Source organism: Papilio polytes, unplaced genomic scaffold (assembly GCF_000836215.1).
Source record: "Papilio polytes unplaced genomic scaffold, Ppol_1.0 DF821067.1, whole genome shotgun sequence".
NCBI classification, from domain to species: Eukaryota; Metazoa; Arthropoda; class Insecta; order Lepidoptera; family Papilionidae; genus Papilio; species Papilio polytes.
Window position 1 is genome coordinate 1,388,534 of NW_013528137.1, and position 20,965 is coordinate 1,409,498.

The following is a 20,965-nucleotide window of genomic DNA, read 5'->3' on the forward strand; positions in this document are numbered from 1 at the left end:
AACATAACCTATGTTACTCACTGACAACGTAGCTTTTAAATGGTGAAAAAATGTTTGAAATCGGCCCAGTTTTTGAAATATTTCATTACAATCAAAGAAAGTTTTCCTCTTTCTAATATTAGTATAGATAAACGAATTTAAATGTAGATATATTGAATAGGAACCTCATATTAACTGTTATTTTAAAGTCTCTATGAAGTACATGTACTTTCTTCAAATAGAGATTTAAGAATTGCGTAGACGCGACATAAAAATTGGGCCCTATTTTGGAATCATGTGTCTTTGATATTGGATATTTTTAATTCTAACGCAAAGTAATATTTAAGACAGATTCTAAGTTGGTCCTTTATAGGTATAATTTACGATAAGATTATAAATATGAATAAAGCATCGAAGTTTCCACGTATACGTAAGAGTTTCCCAAGAAATCGTCAAGTAAGTCATCGTGTTTGAGTAAATTGGGTCATGATTGTACTGAAAATTACTCATTTCCTAAGTGTGATAACGGAAGTAACCGCTTTATATTTACGCAGAACAATATTTTTTATATGACCGTTATGAACTAAAAAAAATACCAAGTAAAAGCTAATTGACCTAAAAATGAAATATATTCTTATACACATTTAGCCAAAATTATTTAGTGAGTAGTATTGATAACTTTACCAGGATCCATAAAAACTCTTTTATCTAACAGACATACTATATTTGTAAATTATAAGTGTAAAATATACATTCCTAATACGTAGCATAAGTGTTAATTGGACCAATAAAACGCTATTTGGCTTTTGACTCCATTCTAGTCATATTAACGATCATCCAGGCTTCACAGCGCCATCTATTATCTATTTAAGATATGATATACCGACCTTATAATTTAGTCCTTGAACATCTTCCTCCAGCGAGACATCAGAGTACATATCGTCCGCCGGTTCGCCGCCAGAACCGCACCCGGACGAGTTGAAAGACGACGACCGGTACAATTGGCTGAAACAATAACAATTAAAATGTAATTTAAATAATTTCCAAAGGATAGTTTATAGCGCCATCTAGGTACAGTTAAATAACAATTAAACAGCGCCATCTATTTATCTAACAGTAAAAGTATTACCCTGCACACATGAGCACAGTAAAAGAAATATAGATGGCGCTTATCTTACTTTTTTAATTGCAATTATTGATATTGTAATTCAAATAAAATCAATAAAATATCACCTTGCTAAGACATTGGAGCCAATTTGCCGCTTTCCCGAACTGTAACAAAATGTTTATAAATTAAAGATACTGTTTATTTGCATTTTGCTTATTTTAAACATCATTCTCATTAAGTTAATGTAAATAATTATAATAAGCTTGAGAATTTATTGGAAACAATTACTAACTTCACACTTTTTATGGGTATGAGAATTTGTGAAGACACGGATGTGTCTTCTATAAAGAATGAAAAGAATAACGTTACTTCAGATTTGCCTTTAGTCCACATTACATTTATTATAGTAATCAAGCTTATTAAATTAATATCTTATACTAGCTGTTGCTCGCGACTTCGCCTGTATTTCTGTAGGTTTTTAATGGTGAAAGTATTTTTGAAATCAGTTCATTAGGTTTTTAATACATGTAAAAATACAAATCTTTCCTCTTTATAATATAAGTATAGATTGAGAATATAATTTAGGCTAGTGAGAATAGGTTTAGTAACATCAGAGACAAAATAGATAAATAGATTTATTCAATTCTCCTTGCATATTTTGTTATAAAAAAAAACATTCTAAAAGTTGTAATCATCAAAATTAACATAAAAAAAATTAAACATTTGATTAAAAATGCAAATTTTAAATGCGTAACAAGCGTATGTGATGTATTCTTTAATTTCACACGTCTAATATTAATTTTCGTGTAGAAAGAAGGAAATAATTGTAGTTATAATGAAAGCGGACAATTAGAACATTTTTATGACTTGCGCGGCTTGTTACTAACTTGTAAGTAACTTGACTGTTGTGATGTTGCATAACTGTAATTTTGTAGCATAACATACGCCCATAACAAACAGGGTTAGTGATTGTCGTATTCAGAATTGCTAAGAGTCCCTTACGTACAATTAAAAAATGCTAGACAAAACAGTTTATTGAAAAAATGTTGAGTTTAAATTAACTTGTCGTCATAAATTTCTATCACCATAAGTTATTTAATTTTAACTTATACATTATATATACTTTATTATTATTATACAGAGGAAAGATTTGTATTTTGTATCGAAATAACTCAAACACTGCTTGGCCTATTTTAAAAATTCTTTCACCGTTAGAAAGGTGAGGTATCTGTGAGTAATCATACTTCATACCTAATATTATAAATGCGAAAGTTTAGATGGATGGATAGATGGATGGATGGATGGATGGATGTTTGTTAGAGTTTGTAGCCTAAACGGCTGAAGGGATCTCGATGAAATTTGGCACAGATGTAGAGGATAGTCTGGAAGAACACATAGGCTACTCGCTTTGTTTTTTTTAATCCGCGCGGACGGAGTCGCGGGCAAAAGCTAGTTTTACTAATAAAATAAAAAAATATGCTTTTTTAAATTTTTAGCAAACGTTATCACGTGTAAACGAGCAGTGTTTCGGTTATTGAGTCAACACTTACGACGTAATTAATACACAAGGACTTGTCAAAGACAACTTTATTAGCTGAAGGTTGGGCGACTAAGAATGACCGCGTGCGTGTCTAGAGTACACATGTGGATAACTGTCTCATATAATTAGGTTAGGATTATTGGCTAGTAATAATCGTTAAATTGGATGACTTATATTACAGTTTAAAAACGCGACTTTCAGATGGTGTTAGATACATTTATAAATTGACTAGCTTTCTCCCGCGACTTAGTCCCCGTGGAATAAAAAAACACAAAAGGAAGTAGCCTATGTGTTCTTCTAGACATGCTCTGCATCTATGTCAAATTTCAACGAGATCGGTTCAGCCGTTTAGGCTACAAACTCTAACAAACATCCATCCATCTAAACTTTCGCATTTATGATATTAGTTAGATTATAAGATACATAAGTTTGCTTTAGCCTCTAAGAGAATAATTTCCCTGTGTGAGAAGTTTAGACAAGTGATAATTTTGTTCAATTAAATCTTCGTTTCTTTTCTTATTTTGCAGAACAATTTGATTATTTTTTTAGTTAACAGACAGTTTAAATAAAATTTTAAAGTCAGCATGTTTAGCGTTGAAATGTAAACTAGAAGCACGTTTTTGCACAAGAAACTGTTTAGCGACATAAAATCTGATGAGGTAAGTTTACAACCGAGGACCGTTAAAATTTTAATTATATTTTACAGTTTTATGAAAGCAATGCAACGCTTATCTTTACGTCAAATCGAATTGCGTGCGCCTTTGTTACTACGATAACACGTTCCCAAAGAATTGAGAAAATATTTAAAAACTATAATAAATGACGTTAAATCACATTTACATTAAACTATTTAACTATTTTATTAAACATTTTCTGTAACAACTGATACAAAGATTTAAAAAGAACACCTAAATACTAATTACTTTAAAACATTTCAACATAACCTATACTATTATTATAAAGCGTAAACACACACTTCTTTGTTGCCTAAGATGTCAGCAATTACAGCATATTTTTGAATAGGTCTGTTTTAAATAAAAAGCTCTACAATTACGTCACGCTTTAGACTGTATATTATCACGTCATTAAACTTGGGGGTAAATATTTTGAATAAAAATCCTAATATGGGAAAGAGACCATAAGTTGCTGCCAACATCAAGGAAACAATTGTCATTTGTGCATTTGAATTTTGACAATTCAGGCAGATGAAGCCGCACTGGAACAGCTAGTATATAGAACAGCTTCTATACATATGATAAAAATGGAGTGTATGTAATATCATAAGAAAAATTCCAGATTTCGGAAAGATGATGTATTTGCGTTGTTGAAAACGAAAATCGCATTTAAAATTTTATTCACTGAAGGGTAGCTGACTTGGGCAAATTATAGAATACTTTTTATCTTAATATTGCGTAGACGAAGTCGCGGGCAACAGCTATTTGATAATATAATTATTGAACTTAGTAAATATTAGCGGCGAGTAAAAAAAATTAACTGACTTACGAGTACATATTTTTATTAGAACTATTAATTTTGGAACGAAGATTAATCAATCCACGCAACTATCACATTTGTAATTACCGATATTGGAAACATTGTTAATCTGTGTAATTTATTCTGTAATGCCAGGATTCTATAGGTCTAGAGAAATCGGTAGCGGCACAAATAACACATGGGTGCGCACGCGCCGTGACATTGTGTAAGAAAGTGATTGCGCGGGCTTAGACTAGCGACACTAAAATACAATTAATTCCTTTGTGTACATACATCTAGACCTGTGACTAGGGTCTATGAAAGACTCGTCTGGAGATACAATACAGGGAAATAAAGATGAGAGTTCAGATGTAGCAATGTAGTATCAAGGCGTTTGTTACAACGTTTAAAATTTGTACCAGGTTAAACACTTATGTTTCTGACAAATGATTTGCGCCAAGAAGCCTAGATACATTAAAAATAAGGATCATAATCAATCTATTTCAACACTAATATAATAAAGCGTAAACACAACATGTCACAATCACAACATATTTTGGAATAATTCTTTCTTTAATGAAAAACCCTACACTTACGACACGCTTTAGGCTATATATTTTCACGCTATCAAACTTAAGGGGTAAATAAATTGGAAAAAGACCATAAACTACAAGCTGCCAACATTAAGTAAGCAATGTTATTATGGTAACGGTAATTTGGACATTTGCAATTAAGAATTTGACAAATGTAAACAATAAAATAAAGTTTTTCTAATTCCACGCGGATGAAGCCACACCGGAACAGCTAGTTGATAATATTAATCATGTTTTAGGTTATTGCTAAAGAAAACTTGAACCCAAGTACTCTAACCTTCGACCTCAAATATGACTCAGGTATATTCGTACTATCACGCTAACTGTTAAACGTAGTTCCCACAAGTAGCAAACTTATTTCGTAACTGTAATTTACTGAAATGAAGCACTTGCACAATATCCGTAATATTTAAGGTTTATTTTTAAAGATCGACAAACATGCGTGAATATCTAGGTTGTTGTCGATGAAGTATTTTTGCAGTTTTCACTTTAAAATTAAATTATTTTACGGATACATAATGATATATTGCGGAAGCATATTAAATTCTTAAATTATTATATCCTAGAAAGTAAGAGTTGCATATTATTTATACAAAAGCTTTATTCAAATTTAATATATTTAGAAACCTTCATAACAGAATGCTTATATTAGAAAACGAAACCTAGTGAACATTACATTTGCCTATTTTTTTATCAATGATGACCCTTTTTCGCTTATTAGATACCTTCAGTACATCGCTTTCTATAGATATCGTCCTTTACATCTTACCAATATAAATGCGAAAGTTTAGATGGATAGGTTTGTAGCCTAAACGGTTGAACGGATCTCGATGAAATTAAGCATAAACGTAAAGGATAGTTTGGAAAAACACATAAGCTACTCACTTTTGTTTTTTTTTATTTACACGCGGACGGAACCGCGGTCGAAAGCTAGTTTGTATATAAGTCGCTCTAACAGTACTTATATAAACTTTTATTTTATTCAAAGTAACGGAAGACGAGTAATGGTATGTTCATAAAACCGTGCGCATTGTGTGAGAAATGATAGTCATGATTGATGATAGCTAGTACTGGCAAGAAAACAGGAACTTGTTAAAAAACCGTAATAAGAAAATCTGCACTAGTAATCTAGAATGAGATATTTTTTGTATGATGTTACAAAGCAATCGTGTAGCGTGATTCAAAGATATGCAAATACTGTATTTTGACAATGGAATTTAGGACTTTAATTGCTCGCGACTTCGCCTGTGTGAAATTAAAAAAATAGTAAAAAATGTAGACTGCTCAATGATAACGTAGCTTTTTAATGGTGACAGAATTTTTGAAATCGACATTAAAGTTTTTGGGTTATTTCAATACATACAAAAATCCAAAAATATAAATCCGTCTCCTTCATAATATTACTATAGATAACTTATGTGACATTTTTAACATGTGCTAAAATTACAATGTTTATTATTATATGTGAGAAACGTAATAGAACGTCATTATAGACTGTAGAATGGCCATTATCACTATTTACGGATTAAGTGGCCTAGAATTTAAACCTATATTCCAATATCATATAACAGTAAATAAAATTTATTAGTAAAAAGCCTTTTCTTTCAAGGTTTCCATTAGAGAAATGAATAGAACTTATTATCATATTTATCAATATTGAAGTATTCCAAAGGCTTCCTCATCAAGTGAGTTTACCCTGGCCAAGATAATTGTCCTGTGCATTACAGACAACGCAATTGTAAATGATAGTGTTATGTGTGTTGTTAATCTCAAACTACTTGCAGTCGCCATATCTTCATCTTGATGGCAACACTTCTTAGGAATGCCTTATAAATTAAAGATGTAATCTTTTACTTTCACTATTTTTATCTATACTAATATTATAAAGGGGAAAGATTTGTATTTTTGGATGTTTTTATGTATTGAAATAACTCAAAAACTACTGGATAGAATTCAAAAATTCTTTGACCAGTAGAAAGGTAATTTATCTGTGAATGTCATCGGCTACATTTTTTATTTCCCACTCACGATATTTGTCACAGATTTGAGTGACCTATTTACAATTATAATAGCAATAATCTGTATGTTTTCTGTTTGTTCGTAATGAGTCATAATCTCAATGGAGCAAGGCTTCGAAATGTGATATTCAATTATTATATTACAATAACGATCTTTCGTAGACATATTACGAAATTGATGTTAAGAATACGATTAAAGATAGAATTTACAATAATTCACAAAGAGCTGAATATTAATAGGGAGGTGCGAACACCACTAGAAGTGAATCCTGAAGTCATAGATTTAGTATTAAAGACGAGACTTTTAGGAAATTATTGTAGCTTCACTACTCAATTTTAATTGGGCTATAATATTACACCTAAATATGACTATTACATCTAAAGCGACATGAGATTTAACTATTAATCAGATCTTCTTTGTCGTTACAAAAAGTCTAAGAAAACATACTATGATATGAAATAATGTTTATATTACAAGCATATAAAAATAACATCTAAAGTTTATTGTAATTGCTTAAAAATTTATGTTTATTGATCAATTGAATTCGTGTAATTCAATCTCCAAAACATGAATTGTTCGAATATTCGCATTTTTGTTCTACGAGTAAACATCCTTACGGTGGGTTTACACTGCCAAAATACCTTTGAAAAATCTGAGATATGTTTTTGTACCTAGTATTTCGACAGCGGAAATGAAAGGATATATTTGTAAACACACACAAATTAAAATAGAACAGTACTTCCATAGTAAAAGCGATAATTACACATTTGAACAATCGAAATTATTAGAGCATGTACTTTGATGTTTTTTTTAAACAAGCCAATGGGTTACTGATGTCATTCACTGATGTTAAACATTAGTATTCTTTGAGCGTACTCTCAACTATCATATAAATTTACTTAAGGTTACATTGTTGTCTTTATAGTCCTAGTTCAATGTACCTTCTATGTAATAAAAATATTGTATGATTTTTGACAATTAAAAATCCTTTATTGATTATGTTTGTGAATATGACATAAATATCTAAATTTAATATTTTATTCTGGAATCCGCGCACCTATGTAAAACAAAACTCGAAAATCTGTCACAGAATAGGCAAATAGTTATTCAATATCTAACCTGTAGGGTCGCTTTCTGTAATGCATTCGAACGCCGTTTTGCTCCAGCTTTAAAAAACAAAATGATTTGTACTAAAACAAACTACCGTCACAGCCGGACGCTATTATAAAATCGATTCACATCCCTAATTTAACGAATAGCACTAACTGGCCGTCTATATTAAACATGTTAAAAAATAATGAAACTATTTAAAATTGGAATTCGAAATTCGAATTTGACAGCGCGTTACATGCGATGTGGGACGCGCGAACGGCCGCGGGAAACTGACAGCCAGTGACGCATTGTGGTCGTAGGCAGTGGCCACTCGGACGGTGGATGGCCATCTACAATAGCCGTGTGCGAAACGCGCCGTTATTAAATTATTAAGCCAGTCGCGACACCGTAACTTCTGTATATAATTCAACCTGATATACACAGAGCATGTGAAAAGACTATATAGCCACAACTTATAATTACGACTCGATTTCCAACAACAACTGTTTTTGTTTCATAGTTAAATAGCCAACTAAATAAGCCTTGTAAATCAAATAAAGGAATTTCTATGCAATAATACGATGAGATAATGCAGAGTAGCTTAGTTCCACATCAACTAATATCTTTAGCAAAACCTACCAATCACATTACTTGTTTCGTGACCATTAGTAGATTGGGTAGGTGCGAGTGACACAATTCATTGCATAATGTAATAAATATTTGTCAATTTTGAACCTTATTCTCATTCTCATAAGATTTATAATGAATTTACATTAAACATTAAAGTGGTTAATGGACGATTCGTGGTAACCAGTGTTACATAGTCTGTAATTGTCAAAGTTTACAGTATTGTTTTGTTTACAGTGATGGATCTAATTAACTGGTGGTTTGTTCGTCTCACGATCCGGCGCTTGTAATGAGTTATTCAAGGTGTTGTGACAAAAAGTTGAATGCGTGACTTCTGGTTGTTTGTGAATACAGAAGTTTTTCTTGGTCATTTTAATTGGTCTTTAGAACTCTGGTAATGAGTTATTTGGGAGTATTCTAATATTTCTGTTTGTTAACCATCCATTCAGGTCTAAAGACTTATCTTAAAATTATTATAACCAACGTTTTAGCAGTCACGTGTTAAACCGTGTCTTTACTCACAATCAATAAAAAAAAAAACATTTTTCTTACATTTGAAACGACTTTAAGATGCTTTCGATAAGTTAGATCTTCGTTTTATCTTATGAAATTTTAATATACTAAGTACAATAACATAATTTACTTTTTTTATAACAATGGCTGGTTGTATAATGTAGTTGAATAGATGATTATAAAACTAAGCGTTTGTATGAATTAATTTGTATAGCACAGCTATGAAAATCTCACTTTATATAGTTTCCGGTGTACATGAATTACATTTTATATGAATTATCAGTAAAATCAATATATGTTAAAACTTGGATTGAGTTAATCGTGCTAATTATATTCTATTCTAGCTTTCGTCCGCGACTCTGTCTGCGTGTAATGAAGAAAACAAAAGCAAGTAGGCTCTGTGTTCTTCCAGACTATCCTCTACATCTATGCCTTTCATCGAGATACATATAGCAGTTTAGGCTACAAACTTTAACAAAAATCCATACATCTAAAGATTCGCATTTATAATATTAGTAATATTTTCAATGTGACTGGTTGGATGACATAGTTTAGACGATCATAAGACCCAGTTAATTGAAATAAAAATACAATCAGTTATTTTTTTCTAATTGCACGCGGACGAAGTCGCCACTAAAAGCTAGTTTTAATAAATCTGATATGGAAAGTAGTTATTTTCATGTAAAGGATTTAAACACTATATTATACACATTTTTTGCTTCTACGTATATTAAAAAGCCAATTAAACTGCAATAACGGAAATTGATACTGCCAGACCTTGATACTAAGGTTTAATATATTTAAGAGACCTTAGGTTGCATTCACGACATTTATATCAGTTTTTCAAAGGTCAGAGACAACGAAAACTGTTACAAGGATCATTTTTTACCTAGAAAACATAGATAATTTACAAACAGAGTTTGTTATCTTAGTGCCGAATAATTTAACATTTTTAAACTTCGTTTCATGCAATGTAATTAAATTTCTAATCAAAGGATATACATTTGAGAGTATTTTATACAGTAACTAGCGTACCCTTGCGACTCCGTCCGCGTGGATTTAACGAAGAAACAAAAGCAAGTAGCCAAATTTCATCCAGATACGTTCAGCCATTTAGGCTACAATCTCTAACAAACATCCATCTAAACTTTCGCATTTATAATATTAGTAAGAAGTAAGATAGAATTGCACTAGAATATGATTCTTGCAATAATAAGTGATACATAAATTATAAGAAGGTCCAAAATCCAATAAATATTTTTAGGCTACTTTACAGAAACATGTTAGCGACAATCAACAGCTTTTGTATTTGTGTGAGTGATTTTGTAACTGTGTTATGAAAATGCAATAAATTTGAAAACATTCTTTGAAAACTCTGCGGGAGTTACTTAGAAATGGTAATGTATGGAATGCTAATAATTCAATTGTTTAATTTATACAGCCTGATGTTAGTACATCTAGACGAGTTGGTTATAAAAACAGATTCTTACGTGTTTGAATAATTATGCAAGAGAAAATAACGACTAATTGTACATAAGTTTGAACTAAATAGAATAACTAAATCTAATTTTTAATAAGAAGGATTTATTGCGAACTTAATTTGTTAATTGTCCAGTTTACAATGAGATATTTCAAATTAAATATTAAAACTCAAGTCAACAAAATAATAATACCATAAACATACATAAGTAACAAGAGATTACCACAAAAAAGCAAAATAAAAAAGTTAAGAAAAAACATAAAAGAAATTCTTACTGTCTCATGGAGCCCCATCTCCGATGCGGCAAGTTCTCTTGATGGCTACGAAAGACAACACAAATGTGAGAAGCGGAATTACGTGCACTAAAACAACACACATATAACAAAAAAACAAAATAAAATAAGGACAAATACTAATAAGCCCAATTATTTACGAAACACAAACAAACAACTATCAAAGGAAGCATTTTAATTTATTGCAATTTTTTCAATATTTCGTCATTCTTATTACACAGTTAACTGTCTTAAATTCATGTTTTGTTATATTATGAACTATGAATATAAGCCGCAATAAATGTAGTTTAGAATATTTGCTTTTATATTTCATCAGGCGTGAAGAATTAAATTAAAAAGAGCGGAACTTTAGATCCCGTCAAACTAGTTCCTGCAGTGATCTTATTTGAGAATATTAACTATGTTTGCATTCTTTGCCTTGTTCAGTTTAAAATTCAACATAACATTAATAGGAATTTACCTAGGGGGTGTCCGTCTGAGACTAGTTCTTGTCCACGAATGTCGGTTTAAAGGATTTGCTGGACTCCGTGATCCATTTTCTAATCTGTAACAATAAATATAAATAATAAGGACTAATAAATGGTTTCAAGAACAAATTAAACATAGTTTTATTTTATGTACACGTTACCGGAAATGTGTGATAACTAGGAATTGTATACTTTGTCTAGAAAAAGTATAGAATTTCGAAGCTGTTTTGGAAATTTGTAATATGTTTCAAAGATTATTAAATACACATACATCCTTGTAATTCCACATTTCCTAGAAATTGTATGAAATTCCAAAATCGCAATAAGCAAGGTATGAAAACAATGTTTTCTATAAATAAAATTGTTTAACAGCATATGTGGGTTCTCAATAATTCCAAGCGATTTTAGGAGTTATACATTGCCTAGGAATTCTGTACAATGATTTCATACATTTCCGTCAACATATACAGACAGTAATCCCTTAACTTTTTTACCGCTTTCTAGTATGGAAAATACCGAGTAAAGACATAACATTAACCGCCTTAGGGAGTCCAGACAAGTTACGTCTGACATTAAACATTAAACGTAAACACGGAAACTAAACAGTACATTGACCAGTATACTAGGAATAATAATTACTTTTTTATATTCTTCCTGTTATAACACTGCCAGATACATAAAAGTTGTGTCTTGCGTAGTGAGTGTATTTTATAGGCATATTAAATTACTATGATTGTAATAAGTAAAATTAAATCAAAGCTACCATAGAATCGTATTTAATAAAGCAAGTAAAATAACAATAAAATGATGATAAAACACATTTTTCATGGTTACATTTTCTGACGAAACTAGTAGATACAATATTTCTTAATTTCGTGCACATATAAGAAGTTAATTATGCATTTCCATTTCAAGACGTGGTTATTCAATGAGTTTTTACGTAATTTTAGAAAGTTTATAAAGGAAGCTTGACATGAGATAGGATGTAACATAATTTTTACTACCAGTAAGGATGTCCTGTTTGTCCATTTATGAGTAGCCAACAAAAAAGGACATAGGTTTTTATATGCTAAAAAAAAGGTTTAAATGCAAGAAGCGTATATTACCAACTCTGTCTAATCTTACTAGTATTATAAATCAAGGGACGATATTATAAATCAAAGCACAATATTACAACTGAAAGGGGAAGGGCTCAACGTATCTCACTGAATTTTAGCTCATGTAGATCAGTCTGGAAGAACACTGGCTACTATTTACTTTTTGTTTATTTCCGACGGAGAATGTCGCGGGCAACAGCTAGTAACGGTTATTTTAATTGAATAAGTTTGTCAGTAATAAAAAATTACAATAAGGGGAGGATCACATTGCTTAATTGCCAAGAAACTTAACAGCTGGCATGAAAGGTCTTTGAGAAAGGTGAGAACAATACTCGTATAGTATTGATCCGTCAATGATACGGTTTATAATTTTTTATGTTTGCTGCTTAAATAAACTGCTACTCCTTAAATAAGGCGACATCAATTAAACTTACGTGTTAGGTGCATCGCCATCAGCCTCGCCATAGCACTCGAAGTTCTCAGCATCTGATATTGAGTTGCCAGGACTGGAGTCCGCTGTCGGATCTGACTGGCTTGCTGATTCTGTGCCGTTCTGTTTCAACAAATATTTTTATTCACTTATGTTTTATTTACAAGACTTTAACCATTTGAAGTTATAAATTAAAAAAATAACAATAAAGAAATGCCTGTGTTACTCACTGATAACGTATCTTTGTAATGGTGAAAGAATTTTTGATATCGGCCCAGTAGTTTTTGAGTTATTTCATACAAAAATACAACTCTTCCCTCTTTATAATATTAGTATAGATAGTATCATTCTACGACCATTTCAATTCATATTTAAAACTGGGGAATTGTTTCGGCAGTAGTATTAGGAAATAGCTCTTTTAATGTCATACAAGTTTAAAATGTACCTGTAATTTTCTAGGCAGGTTTCCGGGCGAGGAGCGAGGGGACTTAGTTCTTTGGAACACGCTGGGAGCCATCATGACCGCCACAGGCGCCTTCAACTCTGCAAGAAAAAAAAAAACAACGTTAATAAGCAAATTATAATAAAGACAGTAAATATCTTTTTTAATAATACGGATTCAGACTATTCCAGAAAGCGGTAGTACAGACAAATTGTGTTAACCAATATTCATACCACGACAGATTTCAACTAATATATTTAGTAATTTGAAGTTTTAGATTGACAATAGTGGAAGTTATTTGATTAGTTGATAATTTTAAAGTATGCTTGTATTAGATTTAACTAGATATAAATTTTCAGTAGTACTTGTAATCCGTGTAAAGTTAATATACGATAAGTTATCTTTATGATAAATTGAATTTAATTATAATCTTTACGGACGTAGGTTATAAACTGTTTTTAATAATCATGTATGTCGTGATTCAAGAAATAAGTCGGTCTGAGACATTAATAACGTAGTAAAAGCAAATAGCTAAGTAGTACAGTAAATATGTTCATCACGAACTCGTGATCTTCAAATATAAGGAATTGTATGTGTGAGTCATCTTATTTTATGAGACTACTTGATAATTCATTTTATGTATTACTTTCGCCCGCGACTGCGAACACATGGAATTAAAAAAACAAAACTAAGTAGCCTATGCGTTCTTCCAGACTATACTCTACATCTATACCAAATTTCATCGAAATCGGTTCAGCCGTTTAGGCTACAAACTCTAACAAACATCCATCCATCTAAACTTTCGCATTTATAATATTAGTATGATAGAACATTTTAAACCTGAAATCGATTGTTTCTAAGGCCAAAATTATTAAAATGTTTGTTCAGCTCATTGATTGTTTATTTTTACATAGTTGATTCCCTCTGTGAAATAATTTATGTATATCTGTAACTCTACGAACACTTTATTCAGCTTTCAAAATCAATTACATCCTTTAGACAAGTCACATTGGAATTTACATAGACGAATCCTTCAAAAGTGACATACCATACAATGTTTGGTTGAGTAAACGAACGAATGTGATCAAGAATCTCGCGAGCAGCACCAGCCCTCGCCACCAAGTCTCCAGCACCCCAGCCACATCCAGATCACTCCGTAGCACGAACACTACTTCTGACATTGATGTCACTAGTGACGTCATTTGAAATACGAGATAACCCATGCGTAATCACAATGTCTTTCAATCTAACATCAATATTTTTGCATCTTTATTGGCGTGTTCTAACGCTGTTTATGGTTTTAATTTCGAAACCTTTTTTTTTCTAGTTCATACCCACATCCTTACACAGTGAGTTCATAAAGATTTTCAGTGTTTTAATATTTCAGTATTCAAATGTTATTGTTCTATATTCTATTTGTTCATTAGTATGTTACAGATTGTGTTCATAGTTTAACAGGCGTTAACCGTTTGTTATCAATGTAATCGATCCATTTTAAAACCGATTATTATCATTTCTTCAATCTTCTACCATGCCAACGTTTCTGATTTACATTTCACTCTCTGGAGCTCATAACTGCTGTCTAGTGTTCTTTAAACTGATGTGTACAATGATTAGACTAGAACCAATTCATTTTCACCTACTTTTCTTCAATTCTTTGATCGCGTCCACCAACTGTCGGAGTCGGAAGCCGTACTGCTGTAAACGCTTCGCTATCGCATATCGCAAACCGACTTAAGACACTTAATACCTCTTATAATGCCCATCGTCGAAACCAATCATAATTATATACATTTAAATGAAAATAATTTTCACAGTAAACCCACGTATCATTTACGCTCTCTACACAGCAATGTCTTTTGTTTTATGCCACTGTTCAAGATGTCTGATTTATACATAGTAAGATCATTAGTACAACAGCAAAGACAAATCAGAAAGTTAGATTCAGAATGTTAACTTCAGTCACTGACCTTATTGTTATCAGAATTAGAGCATTACAACACAAGCAGTTTTAACGCAGCGAAATTACCAACATGCTTCCTTTCGATTTGCGTAAGTCTGAAGGTCCTCTTACACAAAATACGTAGATTTTATCGCAATATTATCTATAATAACGAAATTCTTGTAGTCAGTTTGGTCAGTGAACTTATCCTTTTAAGAGACAACAGGATTCGAAACATGTTTATACCGGAATTACGTCTCATAGGAATTCTCTGCACGACTTTTATGGGTTTCGAAAACTTTCCTTAGCTTTCATCAGTTACTAGTTTTGCTGGGAAGCGTGGGATTTACATATTTGAACCCGCACATATAGATCTAACACTATTTTCTATTACAATATCACCTCACTATCAACGTCTATTCAATTCAACTATTGCATCTCAAAACCTATTGTACTTAACACTAAAAAAATATTTTTTTGCCTATACGAGGCATAAAATTCCCGTTTCTTGGGGCCGAGACCGGCATGGCCCGTCCGCCGGTTGCGACTGCCGGCCCTACTACAGTCGCTGGCTGGTTATGCAACACTAGTTAATATTACCGTAATATCGATAAACGGTTAGTAAGAAAAAGTAATCGAAACTAACTGTTGCGAACCCCCGACTAGTATGAAAAAAGTGCCTTTTACGTTGTGAAAGTTGTTCTAACGAAATTGTTTGAACTGTACAAAAGAGTTATATGAAAAAATATATTGATGCTTTTAACACAAAAGTGGTAGACAGAGGTAGTTTTACTAATTTCGATATCAATGTAAACCTCATTGTGAACTACAGGAATGAAAATATCAATGGCTCGTGTATATGGAAAATAACATAACCTACTTCCTTTTGCTGCTTTAAAAGACTTTATAACATTGTTCAAACTCAGATATTGGATTTTAATAACTAAATATCTCGTATTCGAATTTACGACTCCACTTTTGCAGTACATTTAATCACAAGACTATGGACATTTCAGTTTTTTTACTTCTTAAAATTTTGATTGTATTAAAATGCATTGGCCTCTAAAAGCAAGCGTTGCGTTAATTGCGCTTCTCGCATGATCAGCGGAATGTTTACTCTCAATAGTTTAGCGACTTTTTTATCATTCTGCTTGTATCAATCTCACAAGAACTGACTACCTCACTTCAGCTTGCCAACCGTGTACCTTTCAGAAGTGTAATTTGCAACAAATAGAGCGAAAACATACGCTGTCTATTATAATACACATTTGCATAACTCGTTACACATTTCTATTATAATAGAGTATGAAAATATATTCTTTCATAACGATTTTAATAACATTAACGTTGCTCAAGTTGTTTACCGTTTGAATTGATTACAGAATTCTTGAGAAAGAAAAACTAAAACTGTGTTAGAATTATAATATTTCGTTTCATTGTCATTTTAAAACATAAACACAAAATAATATAACATTTAAGTTATTACATCACTTATTATACTAATATTATAAATGCGAAAATTTAGATGGATGGATGTTTCTTAGAGTTTGTAGCATAAACGGTTGAACGGATTTCGATGAAATTTGGTATAGATGTGGAGGATAGTGTGGAAAAACACATAGGTTACTTGCATTTGTTTTATTTTTAATTCCGCGCGGGCGGAGTCGCGAATGAAATCTAGCAAGTCAATAAGAATAATTAACAACTCATAATGACGATGTACACTTAAATTTAAACAAAAACAAAAGGCTAAAGATTCCCTTGGAAATAAACTCGAGATATTTAAGAAAGCGTTTAAACAATCGCATTGCATAATACATTTAGGGTCAACAAACTTGTAAAGGATCGCCGCATTCGGGGAAGGACCACACCCTGACAAAATATCGACGGACTAGTATATTCTACATTATAATAGACACATGCCTTAGTGAAGAATTAGTATGAAAATCCTCACCTAGCACACTTGAATGCGCTCTGAAAGCGTTGACATTTTACTTAAATGTTCGTTATCAAAACATAGATTTTGCAAATAGTGATTAAAAAAGCAGAACTTTCAGCGCACCGTCTTCAATGCGGGCACTCGTGCAGTCAACGACCCCGCTTGCGCAACCTCCTCTTGCACTCCGATAGTTTTCAAAACAAACCACTTTTCAAGCAATCGTTTATAAAAACGTGACGGAACAATTATTTTTATTCTACAGATTAGGAATGAATGCTTTTGCCCGTTTACGGAATTAAAAAGTTGATTTTGTGTGGACGAGTAGCAGATGTTGCATAAACCTCTCATTTAAGAAAGTACATTGACCTTAATGAGTTACGTGACATCAAAAGATTGTCATTCATAAAAACTTTACTTTCATGACCTCTTTCTTCTGAAGACATGTGAAGTTGTGATTTTTAATGTAGAGTTTGAGATGCTTAAGATTGCATGAAACTTTTCCCTTCTCTACTCTACTCCTGTTTTCGTTTTCGTCCGAGTTTTCGTCCTCCAAATAACTCTAACATCAATGTTAAAATCGTTATATCAATCATCATGCCCTCCTTGGATATATATCAATAATCGATTAAACTGTCATTAAATTTACTGGTAGTTAGTAATTTTATCGCCATAAGAGAAAACGAAATATCTTTTAATTCCAGTAAGGTTCAAAACTATTCTTAGTATAATTCATATTTTTATAAATTAATGGAAGTAAAAGACGACACAGTGAGTTAATAGCTACCTATTAAAGCACGTGTCACCTTGGTTTATGAGAAATCGATCAATGTGGGCAGATATGAATTACCCGACGTAATAATGTGAAAGGGTTATGTTTACAAATATGGTTTACATCAAGGCTTCAACTGTTATATTTAAAATATATAATTTGTAACTGTTTTTGTACAACCGCTTTGTGGCATAGTTTTTATTGATCATCATTTCCCCTGCCTTATCCTACTCCCGTAGGGTCGGCGCACCGGGTTTTTGTCCTCCAAATAACTCTATCATCCGTTACCTCAGTCATCACTCCCTTCTTGATCATATCACCTTTCACGCAATCCATCCATCTCTTCTAGGTCTACCTCTACCGGTGTATCCCTCTACATTCATAACTAACGTCCTTCTTATTACATGCGATTCATCCCTTCTCATAACGAATAGTTTCTATTAATGATTAAGTTTTTCAAAACTAGTAGTCCGTTTTATTTGCAGTAGTGTAGTAATTTCATACAGACTTAATTCAGCAATCAAGGTAGTAACTATACTCATTAAATTATTCTTACAAGACTGACGAATAACCAATAAAATAAAATACATTTTATATCAGTAGAAGCTCACGTTAAAACAACATTAGTGTTTAAAATAAAACTGCATTATTAAATACGACAAACGAATCCTAATAAATATTCGCATTGTATTAGTATTTACGTGCGTAAACAGGAGACGATCCCAAACCGGACGGATGTCAGTACGTGGTTAACATTCTTTGTGTTTTTTTGTTAGAGCCACTTGATGACGTCAGCTACCGGTGCAGTAATGAACGTTTATTTTAAATATAAATTTTCGAGATACTTGCCAAAAGTTTAGGTCACCTTCCACGCCAATGTTACGATATCCACGTATCTGTAAAATAGAGGAATTTTCTTAACAATATTTAATTGAAAAGGAATGTTTATTAAAAGAGATTAAGATCGAATGGATTTATCTTCTTAGATATTTTACAATCGTATTTTACTTGGTATTTAAATCATTTAAAATTAGGATGGATTACTTTACAAACACAATTTTTAAACACATAAACAACTCGTTCAAGGTTAATCGATTTTGACGTTGACATATTCTGGTTGGTTAGAGAATGGGTAATATGTAGTGTAGATTATTCGACTCGATTAATACCTACAATTAGTTGATTTTCTGACCGCTAAGGTATACAATTTACATTAATGTATTTGATTTTTGTGTAAATCTGATTTTAAAAACAGAAACATTTTTTAATTTCTACATTGTAGTTGATGCTTCATGCCATAAAATTCGGAGTTGGATTAAATGTTTTATGAAACCGTGTCTCCAGCTCAAGAGGTCGTGTCAAATAATTTGTTTCGGCAGTGGAAACTGACGAAATTAACGTGGAGACGTAGAGAAAGCAATCAGACACGTCAATTGACCACAATAGCGTGCTGTTTGAAGTGTAAATCATTTAACACGTGAAAATTAGAGTCACGAACGTGTTAGATTCTAGACAATTTTACGATTTTTGTAATACGTTTTTAATTGGAAGAAAATTAAATAACTACGATCAAAGAAATCATAGATTCACTTTCTATACTAATTTTATTTCTGCGGTACTCAGTGTCATTAAGTCTTACTTAGTATACATTTAGTTCAAGAAATCTACACCAAGGGTCTCCCTAAGTAACCAATTAAAGACTCTCAGTGCAGTAATGCGTCTTTTATAATCATGTTTTTCAAATGTTCTCTAATTTTAAGTACGATTCGGATCACGTTTAAGAAAGTTAAAGGAAAAGAATATTGATTTCAAAAAACATAAAGGAAATGCGATTATTTTTTAATGTAACGACCATTGAAGCGGTAGTATGATGTAAGTGTAACTGTACTCAATTGCAGCGAGTAATGGAGAGTAACGGATGGTACAGGCAGTTTGTATCGCAATACTCTGATTACGATGCTCCTCGTGACGAATTCGTTTCGATATAGAAAGCCAGTCGGAGGTAAAGTTGTAAATAAAATATTAATTTCCGGGCACAATGTTATTTCAAAATATTTTTTTCCGATGAAATCGCATTTTAAATTTATTTCTTAATGTTATAAGATGAGCGCTAAAGTTTCATAAACTTTATAGTAATAATTGTGAATTATTATACTGAAAATTACAAGTATAGTACAATTATATATATCAATATATATTAATTTACTTCAATAAACCACGGCAAGTAAATTAAATTTTCCATTATAAAATTACTGTAAACAGAGTGCTTTTAAAAAAATCAAAACCAAAGTATCACATGTAGAGAAAGAAGGAAAAAGAATGTGTGAAGTAAAGCGATATTCCGCTAATTTATAGCAAAAACATCACCGTTGTGTCTTCGTGCGTAAATGAGTGATTCAGTACGCTAGTGATCAACGGTTGCCTACTTTACTGTACTTTACGCTATTATAAGTGTTCTTGAATACTGTAATTAGTCCATATTTTTTTAATACCATCAGAGCATTTCGCGGTGTCCCACGTGACGAACTTCGCCACATCCAAACTAAGTATGTGGTAAAGAGTGACGTAAATGACGGGATAATGTTATAATAAAAAAATCTGCTTCCTTACAAAATACACGAAAGACCAATATTCTCAATAAACAAAACACTAAAAAGTATCGAAATAATTCCGTGATTTCATTTAGTGATTAGACCTCCCTTATTATAGCTGTTTTGTCTATATTATACAATTATTAAGTGATTATCTCCTTTCTTTGGGAACTTCGGTAAAAAAATTATGCTCGTTTCGATGACCTTTTTTCGTGTATACATTTAAAAGCTGCTAACTATTGGTTACTGTTCCGCGTCATCGTTTTAACGCGTAAAAACATTTGTAAGACTTCAACTTGTAAAGTGCACCGATAACTTCCGTGATAGTACCTTGTGGTTCGAAGACTAACGATGTCAGAATTTTATGACTTAACCGACATATTTGTATAATTAAAATATTATGTTATTTAATTACAGCTAATACAAAAAAGTCAACAAAACTTCCGCAATGAACATTTAATTCCGTGGCTTATGGCACAGGTGGTCCAGTTTGGCATGCTTTCACTTTTGCATTCCGAGCATTTTTTGCTAAAACGAGTTTCTCTGAGTTCTTAAAAGTATTTTCTGTAAA

The 20,965-nt window shown here is 31.9% G+C and overlaps 1 protein-coding gene across 4 annotated transcripts in view; it reads right to left on the minus strand.

Moving 5' to 3' along the window:
• Positions 1-20,965, minus strand: part of LOC106109763 (rab11 family-interacting protein 4A) — a 64,578-nt gene that overhangs the window by 28,534 nt on the left and 15,079 nt on the right. The window contains exons 2-8 of one of the 4 annotated variants that reach the window (XM_013291366.1): positions 18,653-18,699; positions 13,157-13,254; positions 12,716-12,834; positions 11,178-11,261; positions 10,700-10,744; positions 1,213-1,251; positions 867-984 (exon numbers count right to left, since the gene is read on the minus strand). In XM_013291366.1, coding sequence (XP_013146820.1) covers positions 867-984; positions 1,213-1,251; positions 10,700-10,744; positions 11,178-11,261; positions 12,716-12,834; positions 13,157-13,231 — 480 coding nt within the window. In that variant the 5' untranslated portion in view covers positions 13,232-13,254; positions 18,653-18,699. Of the gene's footprint in view, positions 1-866; positions 985-1,212; positions 1,252-10,699; positions 10,745-11,177; positions 11,262-12,715; positions 12,835-13,156; positions 13,255-14,201; positions 14,449-18,652; positions 18,700-20,965 lie in introns of those variants that run through there. The other 3 variants (XM_013291365.1, XM_013291364.1, XM_013291367.1) reach the window with 3 other exon arrangements.